Source organism: Diadema antillarum, unplaced genomic scaffold, assembly GCF_040938485.1.
Source record: "Diadema antillarum isolate AM-2024a unplaced genomic scaffold, OU_Dant_1.0 seq00000490_RagTag, whole genome shotgun sequence".
In the NCBI taxonomy this organism is placed as follows: domain Eukaryota; kingdom Metazoa; phylum Echinodermata; class Echinoidea; order Diadematoida; family Diadematidae; genus Diadema; species Diadema antillarum.
The window spans coordinates 154,145-169,495 of NW_027271451.1; the positions used below are offsets into that span (position 1 = coordinate 154,145).

At 39.0% G+C, this 15,351-nt stretch overlaps 1 protein-coding gene and 2 long non-coding RNA genes across 3 annotated transcripts; all 3 read left to right on the top strand.

The window, feature by feature from the left end:
- Positions 1-1,030: 1,030 nt before the first annotated feature.
- On the top strand, positions 1,031-4,611 carry LOC139733766 (uncharacterized). The gene is made up of 5 exons (XM_071644570.1): positions 1,031-1,058; positions 1,733-1,875; positions 2,696-2,852; positions 3,793-3,932; positions 4,557-4,611. Exons 1-5 carry the CDS (start codon positions 1,050-1,052, stop codon positions 4,609-4,611), a joined length of 504 nt encoding a protein of 167 aa, XP_071500671.1. The 5' UTR covers positions 1,031-1,049.
- A 1,241-nt stretch (positions 4,612-5,852) lies between these two features.
- LOC139733749 (uncharacterized) lies at positions 5,853-8,778 on the top strand. Its single transcript, XR_011711116.1, has 3 exons — positions 5,853-5,994; positions 6,733-6,872; positions 8,713-8,778. It is a non-coding gene; the product is annotated as an uncharacterized lncRNA (long non-coding RNA).
- Positions 8,779-10,020: 1,242 nt separating this feature from the next.
- On the top strand, positions 10,021-14,413 carry LOC139733750 (uncharacterized). The gene is made up of 3 exons (XR_011711117.1): positions 10,021-10,133; positions 11,723-11,879; positions 14,306-14,413. It is a non-coding gene; the product is annotated as an uncharacterized lncRNA (long non-coding RNA).
- The last annotated feature ends 938 nt before the right edge of the window (positions 14,414-15,351 follow it).

Below are 15,351 nucleotides of genomic sequence, written 5' to 3' on the forward strand. Positions count from 1 at the left end.
CCTATACGGAATGCCAGAAGAACCTTTTAGAGCTATATCAAGGCCTTGTACAGATATATCTATACTAAAAATGTCAGAAGGAAACAACAAAACATTATCAGTCTAAACCACAGGTGAGCTCTTGTGATCGATCAGCGTCGTGCTAGCGTCGTGCTAGTCAGTCGTCCGCTGCGCGTATTGCATAATCTTTGTAGGCCTATACATTTTTATTTACTTCTTGATAACCTCGTGACGTATTTTCACCAACTTGGCATGCATCGCAACCCAACAGGGTAATAGAATCTCAGTGTCATTAAATGAATAAAAAGCCGAGTATCATTTTGATAACCTTGAATTGTTAGTGCTGAGTATGCAAGAGTCTTAATCATTTCGACTTAAGGCTTATGAATTATACACAAAAAATAAAAATAAAAAAAAGAATGTTTACGACTTCGGATTGAATTATAAATGACAAAAAGGCTATCTACGAAAGGGTCAAAAGCATATGATTATAAGGCCCACATTAAATCTGATATCTAATGTACCTTTTCTAATAATTTCGGAGGAATACAATAGTGCCAATACTGACACAGTGAAAATAACAGTCAATGACAGTTGGTTGATCATAATGATTTCTATTTACGTATCTGAACATATACATCGAAAGTCATTGTCTTCTTTGCACAAGATGCCGTTGAGTCACAGTCTACGATCTTATACGTGACTTTACTGACATTGTCCACTTTTACTTTCTAAATGAGAGGAATGTTTAATAAATACAAAATAACTTCAAGAAAAATATTACATCGTAATGAAATCACAATACTTATCTTGATACAATGACATAAGCTAATATTCTAAAAATGTGCTCTCATCAGGAATGTTTCATTTCAATATCGTAATAGAACGAAATGGCTCGAAGACGTCATCATTTAAAGAAAGTCTAAATTGATGGCTCATTTATTTGTTTAAGAAATTTTAGAAGGAACCAATGCGACAGTAATATTCAAAATCTTGTTTAACTGCAGAATGTTTTGCTACGTCAGTATGAGGACCACGACACAGACGAAATGCCTTCGGTAAGTGTTCATCTATATAGTGTAAAGGTAAAACATGGTTATATAAATTGTACGTACCTTGATGGTTTAAAGGGGATGGCTAGTAACTGATCAGTGGGAATCAGTGTGAATGCAGTAAAGGGGATGATTGTTCCAATCCTTGTGGGATTCATCAAGAGTACATTTTATATCTATTGTACATTATATATCTATTGTGTGGAAATTATGTGCTTCAGAAGGGTCTCAGATTCAAGTAATGTGCAGTTTAATGTTTCCAGGTTAGCATGCCTGTATACAGTGACGGGGCGATCGTTAACAGCCCGTTAACGATCGCCCCGTCACTGTACAGGATAGAATAGTATTCGTTCTGCAAACATGATGATGTGGTTCCTATTATAATATTACCTTCGTGTCTTTTGTGCAATGATTAACAGTCTCACTATAGAATGCTTCAGATAACTTTTTTATTTATTAATAGAACGGTTTAAATGTCCTTAATGCAAAATAACTTAACCACATTACAAAAAAAAGTTATGTGCTTGTATTTTGCAGCTGATTCTGAGTTTTGTTGTTTTTTCATCTTTCAACAAATATTAAGTTTGACACATTTTTCGTGTTGTAATATTTCCGTTTGCATTAACAGTGCATGTTCTTATCTCTTTCAATACTTACGTTACTCATGTTATTTTTCACAGGATCTTCATAAGGCGATATCATTGGGACAAATTGAGCAAGTGGAAATGTTATTGAATTCGAATGTCAACGTGGAAGAAAGAGACCGCTGTGGACGGACAGCTCTGAATTTGTCCACATCGTTGGCCAAAGAGTCAGCTGCAGGGTAATGATCTTTTATTTTGTGATGGTAACACTTGCTAAACTGTCGGACTTGCTTCTGGAAATGAGCACAAATTGTCCCAAAGAAGATGCATCACACTTATGAAATACGTCTTCAATGCTTTAGATTTTAAAGTGTCTTCCGATGCTTTTCCTGATGTCTTGCTCGATTAGTTAACCATTACCAAGCTTCTGCAAATTTTGTCATAATGCCATCACTGTGATGATGGGGCACCTGAATAGCTTGTATGTGTCCTTGTGTACTAAAGTTGCGTTAGAAATGTATCTGTTCTATCCTTTCGCTTCTGAAACACATTTTCAATTGATATCTGCTCTTGGTTTATGTATGAAAATTAAGAATTTTTGCATTATTGAAGAAACTGCCACAAATAGCATAAATTCTGCGCTGATAATCATGATTATGTTTGATCGCGTGGAAGACGTTTTGTGATTAGTACTTAATCGACATCGAGCTCCTTAGGCTGATAAATAGGGTGATAGCTGCCTATTTATTATATACGGCACACGCAGAGTGCATGGAGTTGACTGGTTTTTTCTTCTTTTTTTATGTCAAATTCAGACAGAATTTTCACCTTTCTGTTGTCGACGATGAGTGGAGTGAGCAGTATTGATTAAATCTGAACAAAACTGTTGGCGAACGTGATACTGATGTCATCCTTGATATACAGAGTTGGCATTGTCCTTGTAATCTTGAATTAACAAAACCGGTCATTTAGTCCTAAGTTTACGCAGTTTATCTTGGAATGGGATCACAGTATACTAATACATTATCTTTTCTCTCGTCTTCGTGCATCATTTCACAGGTATCAAAGAGATATAACTGAGCTCCTTCTGAAGCACAAGGCCGATGCAAACGTGCGGGATAAAGCCGGACAAACGCCTCTCCATTATGCTGCTACAAATGGCCAAGAGGGTATTGTGCGCTGCTTGATTGGAGCACACGCAGAAATAAATCCACGGGTCAGTATATCCATCTTAAGTATAACGCAAGCAGCAATCCTACCTGGGATTCCGGAAGAGCTCATGATACGTACATGCAAATCTTGAACCTGAATGAAGATAATTCTGGCTGACCCTTTAAACTACGTCTATAAAATCTAAAGAATTGAAAGAATCTGCATGACGGAGTGAAGAAGCCAATTTGTTGATTCTTTTGTGTGTGTGTGTGCATGACAAACATCACTATGAGAAGATATCTACTGAAACGTAATATGGGGATAACCATATTCAGGTGTGTTTAAATCCAGGACTTCAAATTTATGCGAAATTCGATTCAATTGTTGTTTTTTTATGTTTCGACAAAACATATAGTGTTACATACTTCATTATTTTTGTGATATATTCTGATCTCACAATACATCGTTCACATTTCAGTTAACGATGTGAGATGAATAGGGTGTAATATGCAGGACTAATGAAACATTTCATTACGAAATATAATTATGAATAAGTACGCATAAAAAGTATAAAAAAGAGTGTCGGCTTTTTCGTTGGTACAGTTTGCATGAAAAACAAAGTAAATGGTAAAGTATGCCTAACAAGATTTCATATGAAATGAGAAGGAACTTGGAGATTTACCGAAAACCGCATGTAGGCTATTCTCTTTACAAGTTACATGCAGTTAACAACTATACATATACCCATAATCATACACATAATTATGCTATGTGCAGTGTGAGAGAGAGAGAGAAAAGAGACAGTGTGTTTGTGTATGATTTGTGAGAGAATCTGTGACGTCTCAGAATTTCACACTATTTCGGGATGCTTATGTGTACTGGAGGATTTTTTTTTTCATTCTGTTCCTTTGGTTTTCTTTTGTGAAGAGAATTATCTGTTACTATTTCGTTACAGCTGTTTTGTTCAATGTCTTACTTTCTTTTATTTTCATGCTCATGTGTAGTCTGCAAACGGTTCTTCACCCCTTTACCTTGCGTGCATAAATGGGCATGTGAACTGTGTGCATGAACTTTTGAAGGCTGGAGCCAATGTCGACGAAAGGACTGAGAGGGGATTCACGCCTCTTCACTCCGTTATTAAAAGGTATTCCTCTGCTTTTAGTTGGTATCTGCATGCGCTCTACAAAACAAAAGAAAAACGGTCATTGTCTTGAACTTCTCATTCATTCTTAGTTGATTCATCTTATCAAAGAGAGAGAGAGAGAGAGAGAGAGAGAGAGAGAGTTTCAGATAGGAACAATGAATTTTTATGTTGATTGCGTCTTTCGAAAGATCAGTATTAAGCCTCGAGTAAGCCTCGGTTACACCGGAGCTGCAAATCCAAGCGAATACACATAATAAGATTCGGGTGGATTCGGAAGCATTCTGTTCTCCTTCCCCAAATGGGCAAAAAATCAGAAGGGTTTCTGGAACAATTCGGCTCGTTTTTAAATGGTCAAAACCAGCCGAATACCCTCAAAACTATTCCCGAATGTGTCCCCGAAAAATTTCATTCGGGCCACATTCGGGTTGTATTCGGATGGAATTCGGTTTGATTCGGGGAGGCATTCGGGGCATTCCGAGCAGATTCGGGCCTATTTGTATCATTATCTGACTAACGGCCCGAATCATCTAGCCAAATAGACCCGAATATCACGAATAGAGCCGAATCTGCCCAGGATGTCCCAAATACCTCCCCGAATCCATCCGAATCATTATCCGAATACAGAGCAAGAGCAAGTGAACCGAATAGGCCAGAATACGGCCGAATAGCAGCCGAATAGGTCGAATTAGCGGTCAGAATGACCAGAATAGCCTCGCGAATGTAGCCAGATTGGCGATTCTGCTCTGATTCGGGACCTATTCAGAATGAATAGAGCGCTTACCTCTACCATGCCGGCCAGCAATAGTTCCGGTGCCAAAGTCAGATTTTGGGCCTTACCTTGTCTTACCGTCCACCCATTTTTGTTTTGATGATTTTACCCTATTTCGGGGAAGCTGAATGCGAATCTGTATGATGCAACTCTTGCATCTTTGAGAATTTTGAGATATTCAAGATTGCCGCCAGAATGGCCGCCAAAACAGAAATTCCCATGTATTTCCTTCTAAATGGTGAAAAATTTGAAAACAAGGATGCATAGATATACCCTATCTCAAGGCGCTGCTTATGCATTCTTGGTGATTTTTCAAATGCTGAAGATGGCTGCAAGAATGGCCGCCTAAAACGGAAATTCTCAGGTATTTCCTTCATAAATGATGAAAACTTGAAATCAGTTGGTGGGTTTACCCTGTTTTGAGGGTGCTGAATCCGAATCTGCATGATGCAACTTTTGCATCGTTGAGGGTTTTGAGATGTTCAAGATGGCCACCAAAAACTTGTACAGTTCCGAAATGAATGGTGAATATATATACATACATATTTAATATGTAAGATATGAGAAAGGAAGGAGAAATCGGTGCGTAGCTTTGACATCATTATTCCTCTTACTGTTCATCCTTTTTGGAAAAGCGCAAGAGTTGAAAAATTGGTCTCCGCCGGGGATCGAACCCGGGTCTTTGGCATGGAACGCCGACGCCTTAACCGCTTGGCCACGGAGACGTCATAGCGATTCAGGCATAATGATGTCAAAGCTACGCACCAATTTCTCCTTCCTTTCTCATATCTTACATATGCAAAATTATTCAGGAGAAGCCAAGGGAGGCGCGCAAGAGTTGAAAAATTGGTCTCCGCCGGGGATCGAACCCGGGTCTTTGGCATGGAACCCCGACGCCTTAACCGCTTGGCCACGGAGACGTCATAGCGATTCAGGCATAATGATGTCAAAGCTACGCACCGATTTCTCCTTCCTTTCTCATATCTTACATAAATATGCAAAATTATTCAGGAGAAGCCAAAAAGCTGTTGTAGCGGTGACTTCTTTCGCAAAAATATACATATATATATATATATATATATATATATATATATACATATATATCCTTTCTCTCATCTATGTTTATCATTTCACAGGAATCGAGGTGGCATACTTGAGATCCTTCTGCAGCACAAGGCCGATGTAAACGTGCGGGACAAGGACGGACAAACGCCTCTCCACTATGCTGCTACTAATGGCCAAGAGGATTTTGTGCGCTTCTTGATTGACGCACATGCAGAAATAGATTCGTGGGTCAGTATCAAGATAAAGCATAATGCAAGCAGCAATCCTTTCTCATGTTCCTGAGATCCCGGAAGAGCTCATGATACGTGCTAATGGATCCGTTTGCTTAAAACAAGATAAAATCCTTACAGCTCAAATCAAGATGTCTGACTGACACAGTATGGAAATACCTCCTAAAATTAGTGCCGATCGTGTACATAATAGTCACCAATGTGAGATGAACAGAGTAAAATATGCAAGACTTAAACATTTTATAACGAAACACAATTGTGGAATGTAGAAGAAAAAAAAAATCCCCAAGGAGTCTTTAAACGCTTCCGTCAAAGGAAACACTTATACCGGAATTATTTAATTTTTACAGATTACATGAAATTATTATACGTGGTTACTATAAGAGGTTGCACCTTCACAGAATGAGATGAAACTTAACTGACGGGGAACCCAACTCACTGTGATTATAAGCTATACAGAAATACTAATGTAGGGCTACATACACGATATGTATGTGTATGTGTGTGTGTGTGTGTGTGTGTGTGTGTGTGCGTGTGAGGGTGTGTGTTTGAGAGAGAATCTATAGGGAGTCAAAATCTTACACTATTCCGTGATGCTCATCTGTATTGGAAAAAAAATTGTTCCGTTCCTTCTTCAGTGTCTTTTGTTGGTAAAAATATCTTTTACCATTCCATTACGGCTGTCTTGAAAAAAAAAAATCTTTATGTTTAATCTTATCTTGATACTTTTGTTTAGTCTAGAGACGGTACTTCTCCCCTCCACCTTGCTTGCCAGAATGGGCATGTGAACTGCGTGTATGAACTTGTGAAAGCTGGGGTCAAAGTTGACGAGAAGACTGACGAGGGTTTGACTCCTCTGCACACCGCGGTTGAAAGGTATCTCTCCACCCAACGAAAACCACCGAAAAAGGCCTTTCAATTGTCTTCAGTTTATCTTTTACTACTCATCCATTCGTCTTCTCCTTTTAACTTATTGAAGATATCCCAGATTCCCAGTATCAAGCTTTGAGATTTACATTCATCCTATTTACTATTGTGTTGCATTACTGTAAGAAAGATTATGTTTTTTATCAATATGGAAGACTTTTTTCCCCTAGCACCACAGTTGATGGCAATATCCTTCTACAGCTCCAGAGTGAGCTAGGCATTGTTTCTATAGTAGATCGGGTTTGTTTTCATATGCCATCAAGGTAATTTACCACATAATGTCGCACTAGTAGTTACCAGTCTACTCATTGATTGAACTCCCCCTTCCTACCTTCACTTTTTTGCATGCCAAAGTGTCAAGGAGCTTATGGAAATAGGCGGATAGATTGATCACTTGACAATATTGCTTGAAATACATGGCTAGTCTTGATTGAGAAAGTATTTGGCGACATAGGTAAAAATTTAGATGTGTGCATGTGTGTGCTGTTGCCAATTTGTTTTGCTCAGTCAATTCAGATAGCTTCTGTAACTTTCACACATTCCATGGTGATGATGGGTCATCTGAGTAGAACATGTTATTATCAACGGTGCTTATGCGGACCCGGCCGGATGGAAATGCATTATAAACATTATGAAATATTTGTGTTCGGTCCCATCGCTTTTCTCAGTAAAGTTCCTAACGGTATTGGATGTTGGTTTGTGCATGAGATATGCACTACTTAAAGAGCCGCCACAAATGGCATAACTTCCGCGCTAATTGCTGACACGGCTAGAGGGAAGATTTGCGATCGACATCGACATGATAGAGGTACATAGTTGTCATGTTCCTCGTTTATCACTTCCCTATCACAAGAGACATTTGACACGTAGTCTATCATTCTGAACTTTATCAAAATCCCGCGGAGGCGTTATTTTCAACTTGATGCTTGAAAAGGATGTGACTAAGACCGTTATCAAAATCAACCACAAAATCAAAAATAAATTTTATCGGTACATGTATTATCAAAAACTGGCGAATACCAAGGGGGTGTCTTTTCTTTTTTTTGTTAGTGCTGCTGACATGAAGAGCCGATATTTTAATTGACAAGAATGAGCACGACGAAATGTTGAATTCCAGCCGAATAACACAAACTGCAATTCAAGGCCTGTCAATTTCACGAGGATGATTGATAACCAATACCCTGACATTTATATTGATTCAGTTTCTACTTGATGCAGCCTTCTTGCGGTTGTCCAAGCCTACCCCCCCCCCCCCCGAAAAACACCTCCGCAGTATCTGACACTTATGTCGATTATCTGTATTTTTTGGATGAAAATACTCAATGAACAATCTTTTTTCATGTGATGAATTCAATTTTCTGAAAAACATGTTGAAAACTCAATTTTTTCATGATTGCAAAGAGCAGTATCTTCCAAATTTGTCTACAAGCACCAAATTTAGCAAACAACTATAGACAAATATATTCTGAGCAGATTTGTATATTTAACCTTTCAGAATTCTGACGTCTTCTTGTGTTGAGATGATAACGAATTATTTTTGAAAATGTAGTTACTTCCAATTAAATGTCATGGTAACAAATCATTTTGAGAAATACAGTATAATAGATGTTAATGAATGCAAAACAAAACTTTTGGCGTACATGGAAATAAAATGGTTGATGGTGTCCGTGTAAAAAAAAAAGGAATAAACAAACAGGTCGTTGGGAACTAAGTTTATGCAGTTAAACTTAAAATGAGATCTAAACTACCTGATCTTCTCTCTTGTCTATGTATACAAAATCATTTATAGTAATCGAGGTGACATAACTGAGATCCTTCTGCAGCACAAGGCCGATGTGAACGTGCGGGATAAGACCAGACAAACGCCCCTTCATTATGCTGCTAGGAATGGCCAAGAGGATATTGTACGGTGCTTGATTAACGCACACGCAGAAATAAATCCGCGGGTCAGTATAAAAACATAAGGCAAGGAGTTATCCTTCCTGGGATCAGGGAAGAACTCATCATACGTAAAATATATCATTGAGACTACAAGAAAATCATAAGAATATTTACAGTTTTGATTAAAAGTCTGGCTGACCCTTCAAATTATATTTTTAAACTCTAAAGAATTGAAAGAAGTCTGCATATCGGAGTGAAAAAACCAATGTTGATACTTAATTATATGTCTGCATGCAGTGAGTCCACATCTTACAAAGATATCATAAAAAGACATCTAGCTGTTAAAACGTGATAGATACACCCTTTATGTGTGTGCATGTCTGTGTTTGTTTGTGTGCGTGTGATATTCTAATGTCGCAAATACTTCGTTAGTTCACATTAGAAAAAATTGAACAATTAGAACACAATAAACACATTAGAAAACAATAACGATGTTAATTTCTGCATGATATGTATCCACATGTGACAAAGATAATGATCTTGAAAAGACATCTGAGTTATTAAAACGTGATAGAAACATCCTTTGTGAGTGTATATTATATATGATATTTATATATGGGATATTCTAATGTTACAGATACTTCGTTAATTCACATTTAAAAAAATGTGAGATGAACAAAGTATAATGTGGAAGAATAATGAAACATTATATAGCGAATCACAGTTACGAAGTGTACGAAAAATCGTTCCGTTGTTTTCTGCAATGTTTAGGCTTCCGTCTACAGAAATAGTCAAATAGGTCTAACAGGTTGCATCTTCATAATATTAGAATACGAAAGAACTTATAAAGGTTACCCGGGGAACAAAATTTCTCCGTTTACAAGCTATACAGTTAAACAAATAGACATTATATACACAAGTATATTTATATATAAACTATATTTGTGAGTACGTATATGTGTGAGGGTAAGGGTGCGCGCGCGTGTGTGTGTGTGGGTTGTTTGTTTGTTTTTTTCATAAGAGAATTTACTGAGTCGCACAATCTTACACTTTTTCGATATGTTCAGGTGTATAGGTTTTTCTTTTATTCCGTTCCTGTTTTTCTTTCGTTGGTAGAATCTTTTACTATTTCATAACTGTTTTTTTTGTACAAGAAATTACTTTCTGTTGTCTTCTTGTTCCTGTGTAGTCTGCAAACGGCTCTTCACCCCTTTACCTTGCGTGCATAAATGGGCATGTGAACTGTGTGCATGAACTTTTGAAAGCTGGAGCCAATGTTGACGAAAGGACCGACGAGGGCTTGACTCCTCTTCACCCTGTGACTAAAAGGTATCCCTCCGCGTTCCAGTTGGTATCTCTGCTCTATTAAGGAAATGGAAAGCGACCTTTGTCTATTTGACAAGCTTGCTATTCATTCATCTTCTATATACTTTTTACTTCAATGAAGAAAGCTGGATATCTAATGAAGAAGATAATTGATTCACTGTAAGAGACAGGAACAGTTACTATGCATTTTTACGGCGACTGCGTTTTTCAAAAGATGGATATTATGATCATGTCATGATGTACATACACTCTTCTTTTTTTTCATGATTATCAAGTGATTATGTTGCATTACAAAATAAACAAACCTGTATGGGAGACGTTCTTTGTTGTTCTAATATCAGAATGTAGAGCATGTAGAGGGTGATATCCTTTAAGAGCCATACGTGATTTCAATGCAGTTCCAGTTGATGGTGGGGCACTTGAGTGAATTGTAGTACATGTTATTATCAACGGTGCTTATCACGGCCCGGTTGGAAATGCATTGTAAACAGTCACAAACGAAATATTTGTGTTCTGTTCCTTCGCTTGTTATTATGTCAAATACAAAAACACAAACAAAAAACTAAAGAACAAACAAGGGGGAGATGCAATCATTTCGCGCATGCTTAAAACCTGTCGCATCATATTGGAATGTTGGAATGGTAAGTCAACAGCCCAGATAAGTGGCAATTAAATCTATTTACACTTACGTGTAAATATATCATAATTGCGTGATGAAGTTACATTTAAAATCTCATTACTTTCGAGCGGCTTGGGTATATAGAAACATAAATGATCGATATCTCATTTCGTGAAAAATGCATATCGGACCGCACTGCTTTTTTGTGGGAAGTGGGCAGAATATTGAAATTTTAACCTTCACTAATCTTATCCTTTTCACTGCCTATGAATGAATAAACCGAAAGCAATATATGAATATACAAGGTACAGCCATATAGGCTCGAACTCACGAATGTAGTATAATATTGAAACCATTGTTTAAACCATGATTTCAATTGTACCACCTTCGTGAATTCGGGTCATAATGTTAAGTGTCATGACAATGTTATTCAATGAATCAAAATTTACATAGAAAACTAGAGGTACGTGTATATACATCAGTGTAAATCATCATTATACCCTTGTCATGATGACTCATTCGGTAAATTAATTGAATTCATATATATAACTGTTGGAGAAAATTGAAATAAAAAGGTTGATGATATCCTTGTAAAAACGAATACACAAAAAGGTCTGCGCTGTCTTAAAATACCTCTCCGGGCGTTCTCCGGCGAAGAATCACCCCGCGTTGGCATTCCACAGATTCCGTATTACACACGGGTTAAATGATGAGTGCCCCGTTTTTCCTTGGCCAATCAATAAGCTGCAAATGGAAGCATTTCACATAATTGCAATAGCAGTAGCAAACATGATGTCGTAATAATGTGCACGTATGTACCGACAGAGGCATGTAGGCCCTGTTTAATTAGTGTCATCTGTAGAAGCGTTGCAATTGGGCCTACTGGGCCTACTAAGGGGCTTTTACGCAGTTAAAGTTGGAATGGGATCACACTGCCTGCCCCTTTTTTCCGTCTATATTTATCAATTCCTAGAAATCGACGTGACTTAACTCCTATCCTTCTGAAGTACAAGCCCGATGTGAACGTGCGGGATAAGGACGGACTAACTCCTCTCCATTATGCTGCTAAGGGTGGCCACAAGAGTCTTGTGCGCTACTTTAGTGACGCACATGCAGAAATAAATCCGCGGGTCAGTATCTAAAGAATTATGCAAGTAGTTAGTGGCTAATCCTTACCGGGATCTCGGAAGAGCTATTATTATGTTCAAACATAATATCTTCGAAAATAAATGAAATTGTTTACTGCTCAAATTAAGTGTCTGCCTGACGGCTCAAACTCCATCTGTAACCTCTAGAGAATGAAAAGAATCTAGATGACGGAGTGAAGAAGCCATTTTCCCCCCCATATCATTAGGCATATTTGTGCATGTGATAGATTCACATCTGACGAGCAATATCACAAAAACATATCTAGTGAAACGTCATTATCATAAGGATAACCACATTGAGATGTGTCTATCATGAATTCAATTTGATTCAAATTCTACTTCCATATTCCGGCAAAACAAAGCACACTTTACTTTTTTTATACTTCTGATCTCACAATGTATCGTTCACATTAGTTAGCGATAGTAGATGAACAGATTATGATAATCATATGTAAGGCTTGAACACTTTTTACCAAAATATAATTATGCAATGTGCGTAAAATCAGGGAGGTGAGAGGAAACACCTCCCTGGTAAAATCATTCCTCATGGAGACTTTATTTACACTTCAGTGAAAGGAGGCCTTAAATCCCGAACGACTCATTTAGGTTTATTGGTACAGATTCACGAAAAGTGCACATTTTTTGCTATTAAAGTCAAGTATGCCTAACATGTTGCATCATGAGAAGGAACATAAAAATAAAGATACGGAGAACCCAACTTACAGTGTCTATAAAGGCCGTGTCACACCTTTCCGGGCAAGCCTTGCGTATACGACTTGCGAAGAACAATTTTTACTATACTCGGAGGTCCCCGCAGATGACCCGCACATGACAGTGCATTGCACGTATCTCATCCGTAGTCGCCCGGAGGTGCGCACGTAAATCTTTTTACCCGCAACTATGTTTAGGCCCTGTCACACCTTTCCGGGGAAGTTACGCGGGCTTGTTGAGGGTAGGAATATTCCAGCATATACCTGACAATTCCTGAGGGCTGACAAGGATTTGAGCAAGTCAGTGCATGTGTCTTACTTGCTGGACGCGTTCTACTTACGAGTTTACTGTGTGACCTTTGTACCAGTCGCGTCGGGGCTGACAACTCAGTGAAGGAATTCCTCTGAAAGAATGTCAGAAGTCCCACAGAATATCATCATCTTGGCTGCATACGGGACTGCGAAGTACCTGCATTGGAGTTGCCTGCGAGGTGCTTCCGCTAATAAGGGCCTCCTACTGGCGTCCTGCGAGGACCTCTCCGGGCATCCCCGCGACTCATCACCCGGAAAAGATTTTTGGTCATGCTCAAAACCTGGCTGCGGTTAAATCGGACTTGCGTGCGCACCTCTGGGCTACTACAGGCGAGATACGCGCTAAGTACTGTTAAGTGCGGACCAACTGTGGGGAGCTCCGTGTAGCAAATTCGTTTCCCCGCAAGTCAAGCCGCAAAACTTCCCCAGATGCGGTATAACAAGGCCTTGAGCATGCTCAAAACGTGTTCCGGGTGAGTTATGGGGATTCGCTCGCAGAGGTACACGCAGATCACCAGTGTGAGACCCTTACCAGCAGCACCTCGCATGCAACTCCGACGCAGGTACATCTCAGTACCTGTAAGTCGCTCGTAACAGAAAAAGGATCGGTTTCAAAGCTCTCACGCAGGTCACACGGAATATACGCATGTAGAAGGTAAGTAGTACGTGTCTGGTAGGTAAGAAACAGGTGCGAAACTCGCAAACATTCTTGTCCGCCCGCGGAAAATTTTCCTGCTTGCGGAAATCCATCCACGCAACAAGACCGGTTAGCTTGCCCGGAAAGGTGTGACACGGCCTTAAGCTGGAGTAATGCAAATAATACGCTATATCAGCATCTATCACATGTTATGTATGAGTGCGTTAGTGTACAAGTGGGGGAGGAGGGGGTGGGGAGTGGGTGATAGATGTGGGTGTGTGATCGTATGTTGTGAGAGAATCTAGGAAGTTTCACAATCTTACATACACGTTCAGGATGTTCATGCGTTACACCTGTTTTGAACAGTAAGGCCCGAATTTACGACGGTGATACAAATTAAACCATGGTTTAAACCATGGACAAAAACTATGGAGAGCCAAGCGTCGCACGGAATATTTCGTTACGAAATTGGTCATTTTGTCGACCAAATGACCGTTTCGTTAACGAAATTATCATTTAATGGACGAAAATGTTCATTTAGTTACAAAATATTGTCATTTCGTTGCAAAATAATCATTTTATAGACGAAATGACTGATTTCGTAACGAAATATTCCATGCGACACTTGGCTCTCCATGGTTTTGTCTATGGTTTAAACCATGGTTTCATTTGTACCACCTTCGTGAATTCGGGCCTAAATGTCTTACTTTCTGTTATTTTTATGCTCTTTTTCGGATCTATACTTGTAGTCTGCAAACGGTTCTTCACCACTTTACCTTGCGTGCATAAGTGGGCGTGCAGAGTGTGTGCTTGAACTGTTGAAGGTTGGAGCCAAAGTTGACGAAAGGACTGACGAGGGCCTGACTCCACTCCACTCCGCGATTAAAAGGTATCCCTCCGCCTTGCAGTAATATTTCTGCTCCATCAAACAAAAAGAAAACGGTCTTTAATTGTCTTAAACTTCTCATTCATTCTTCTCCTCCTCTTATAGATAGCCAGATATTTGATTCAGCTTTCAGATAGGAACAATGATTTTTTTTTTTCGGTGACTACGTTTTCAAAAAAAAAAAGGATTATAGGCCCTAAATTTTATGTACGTGCACTCTCCCTGTTTTGATGACATTGTGGCATTTCCGACAGAAACGGGCATTTTGGAAGACATTCTTTTTATGCCTCCGCCATGAAGTGTCGCCGGAGACATTGTTTTCGCGTTGTCCGTCCGTCCGTCCGTAATCAATTTTGTGGACAACATAATGTAACAGACCAGTTAGGGTAATCTCTGCAACCAAGCAACGTACAATTTGAATTGGCATTAGTGCCTTACTCGAGTCTAGTTTTGAGTCTAATCTTGTGGGTCTGAAAGGTGTAGACTACGCTCTCACATTTTTTGTTTTCTTTTTGCTGAGGTACAAAAGAAACCTAATGTGTGTCTCACACACCCTATTGTTTTAGTGAAACATGAAGCATTGACCATACAGTGTTCAGGGTTGTGTGTAGTCATCAAAATGTGGTTGGGGACCAGGGAAACACTTGGAGCATGATGGATGGAAGCATGTCTTAGCTCAAAAGTTCCAGAAGTTTCAACAAAGTTTGTGGAGAAACAAGAGATCTGAACTTGAGTTCAAGTTCACTGGGTGACTTGGAAGTCACTTTGCACGAGTCAAATCTCAAGAGAGCTCAAGAGGGCCACCCTCAAAATAAAGTCTGCCACAAACTGAACAAAATGATGGAGTCCTGTGTCAATTGTATCTAACCTGCTGTGTTACATTAACATAACTTAAGAACCATTGAGGTA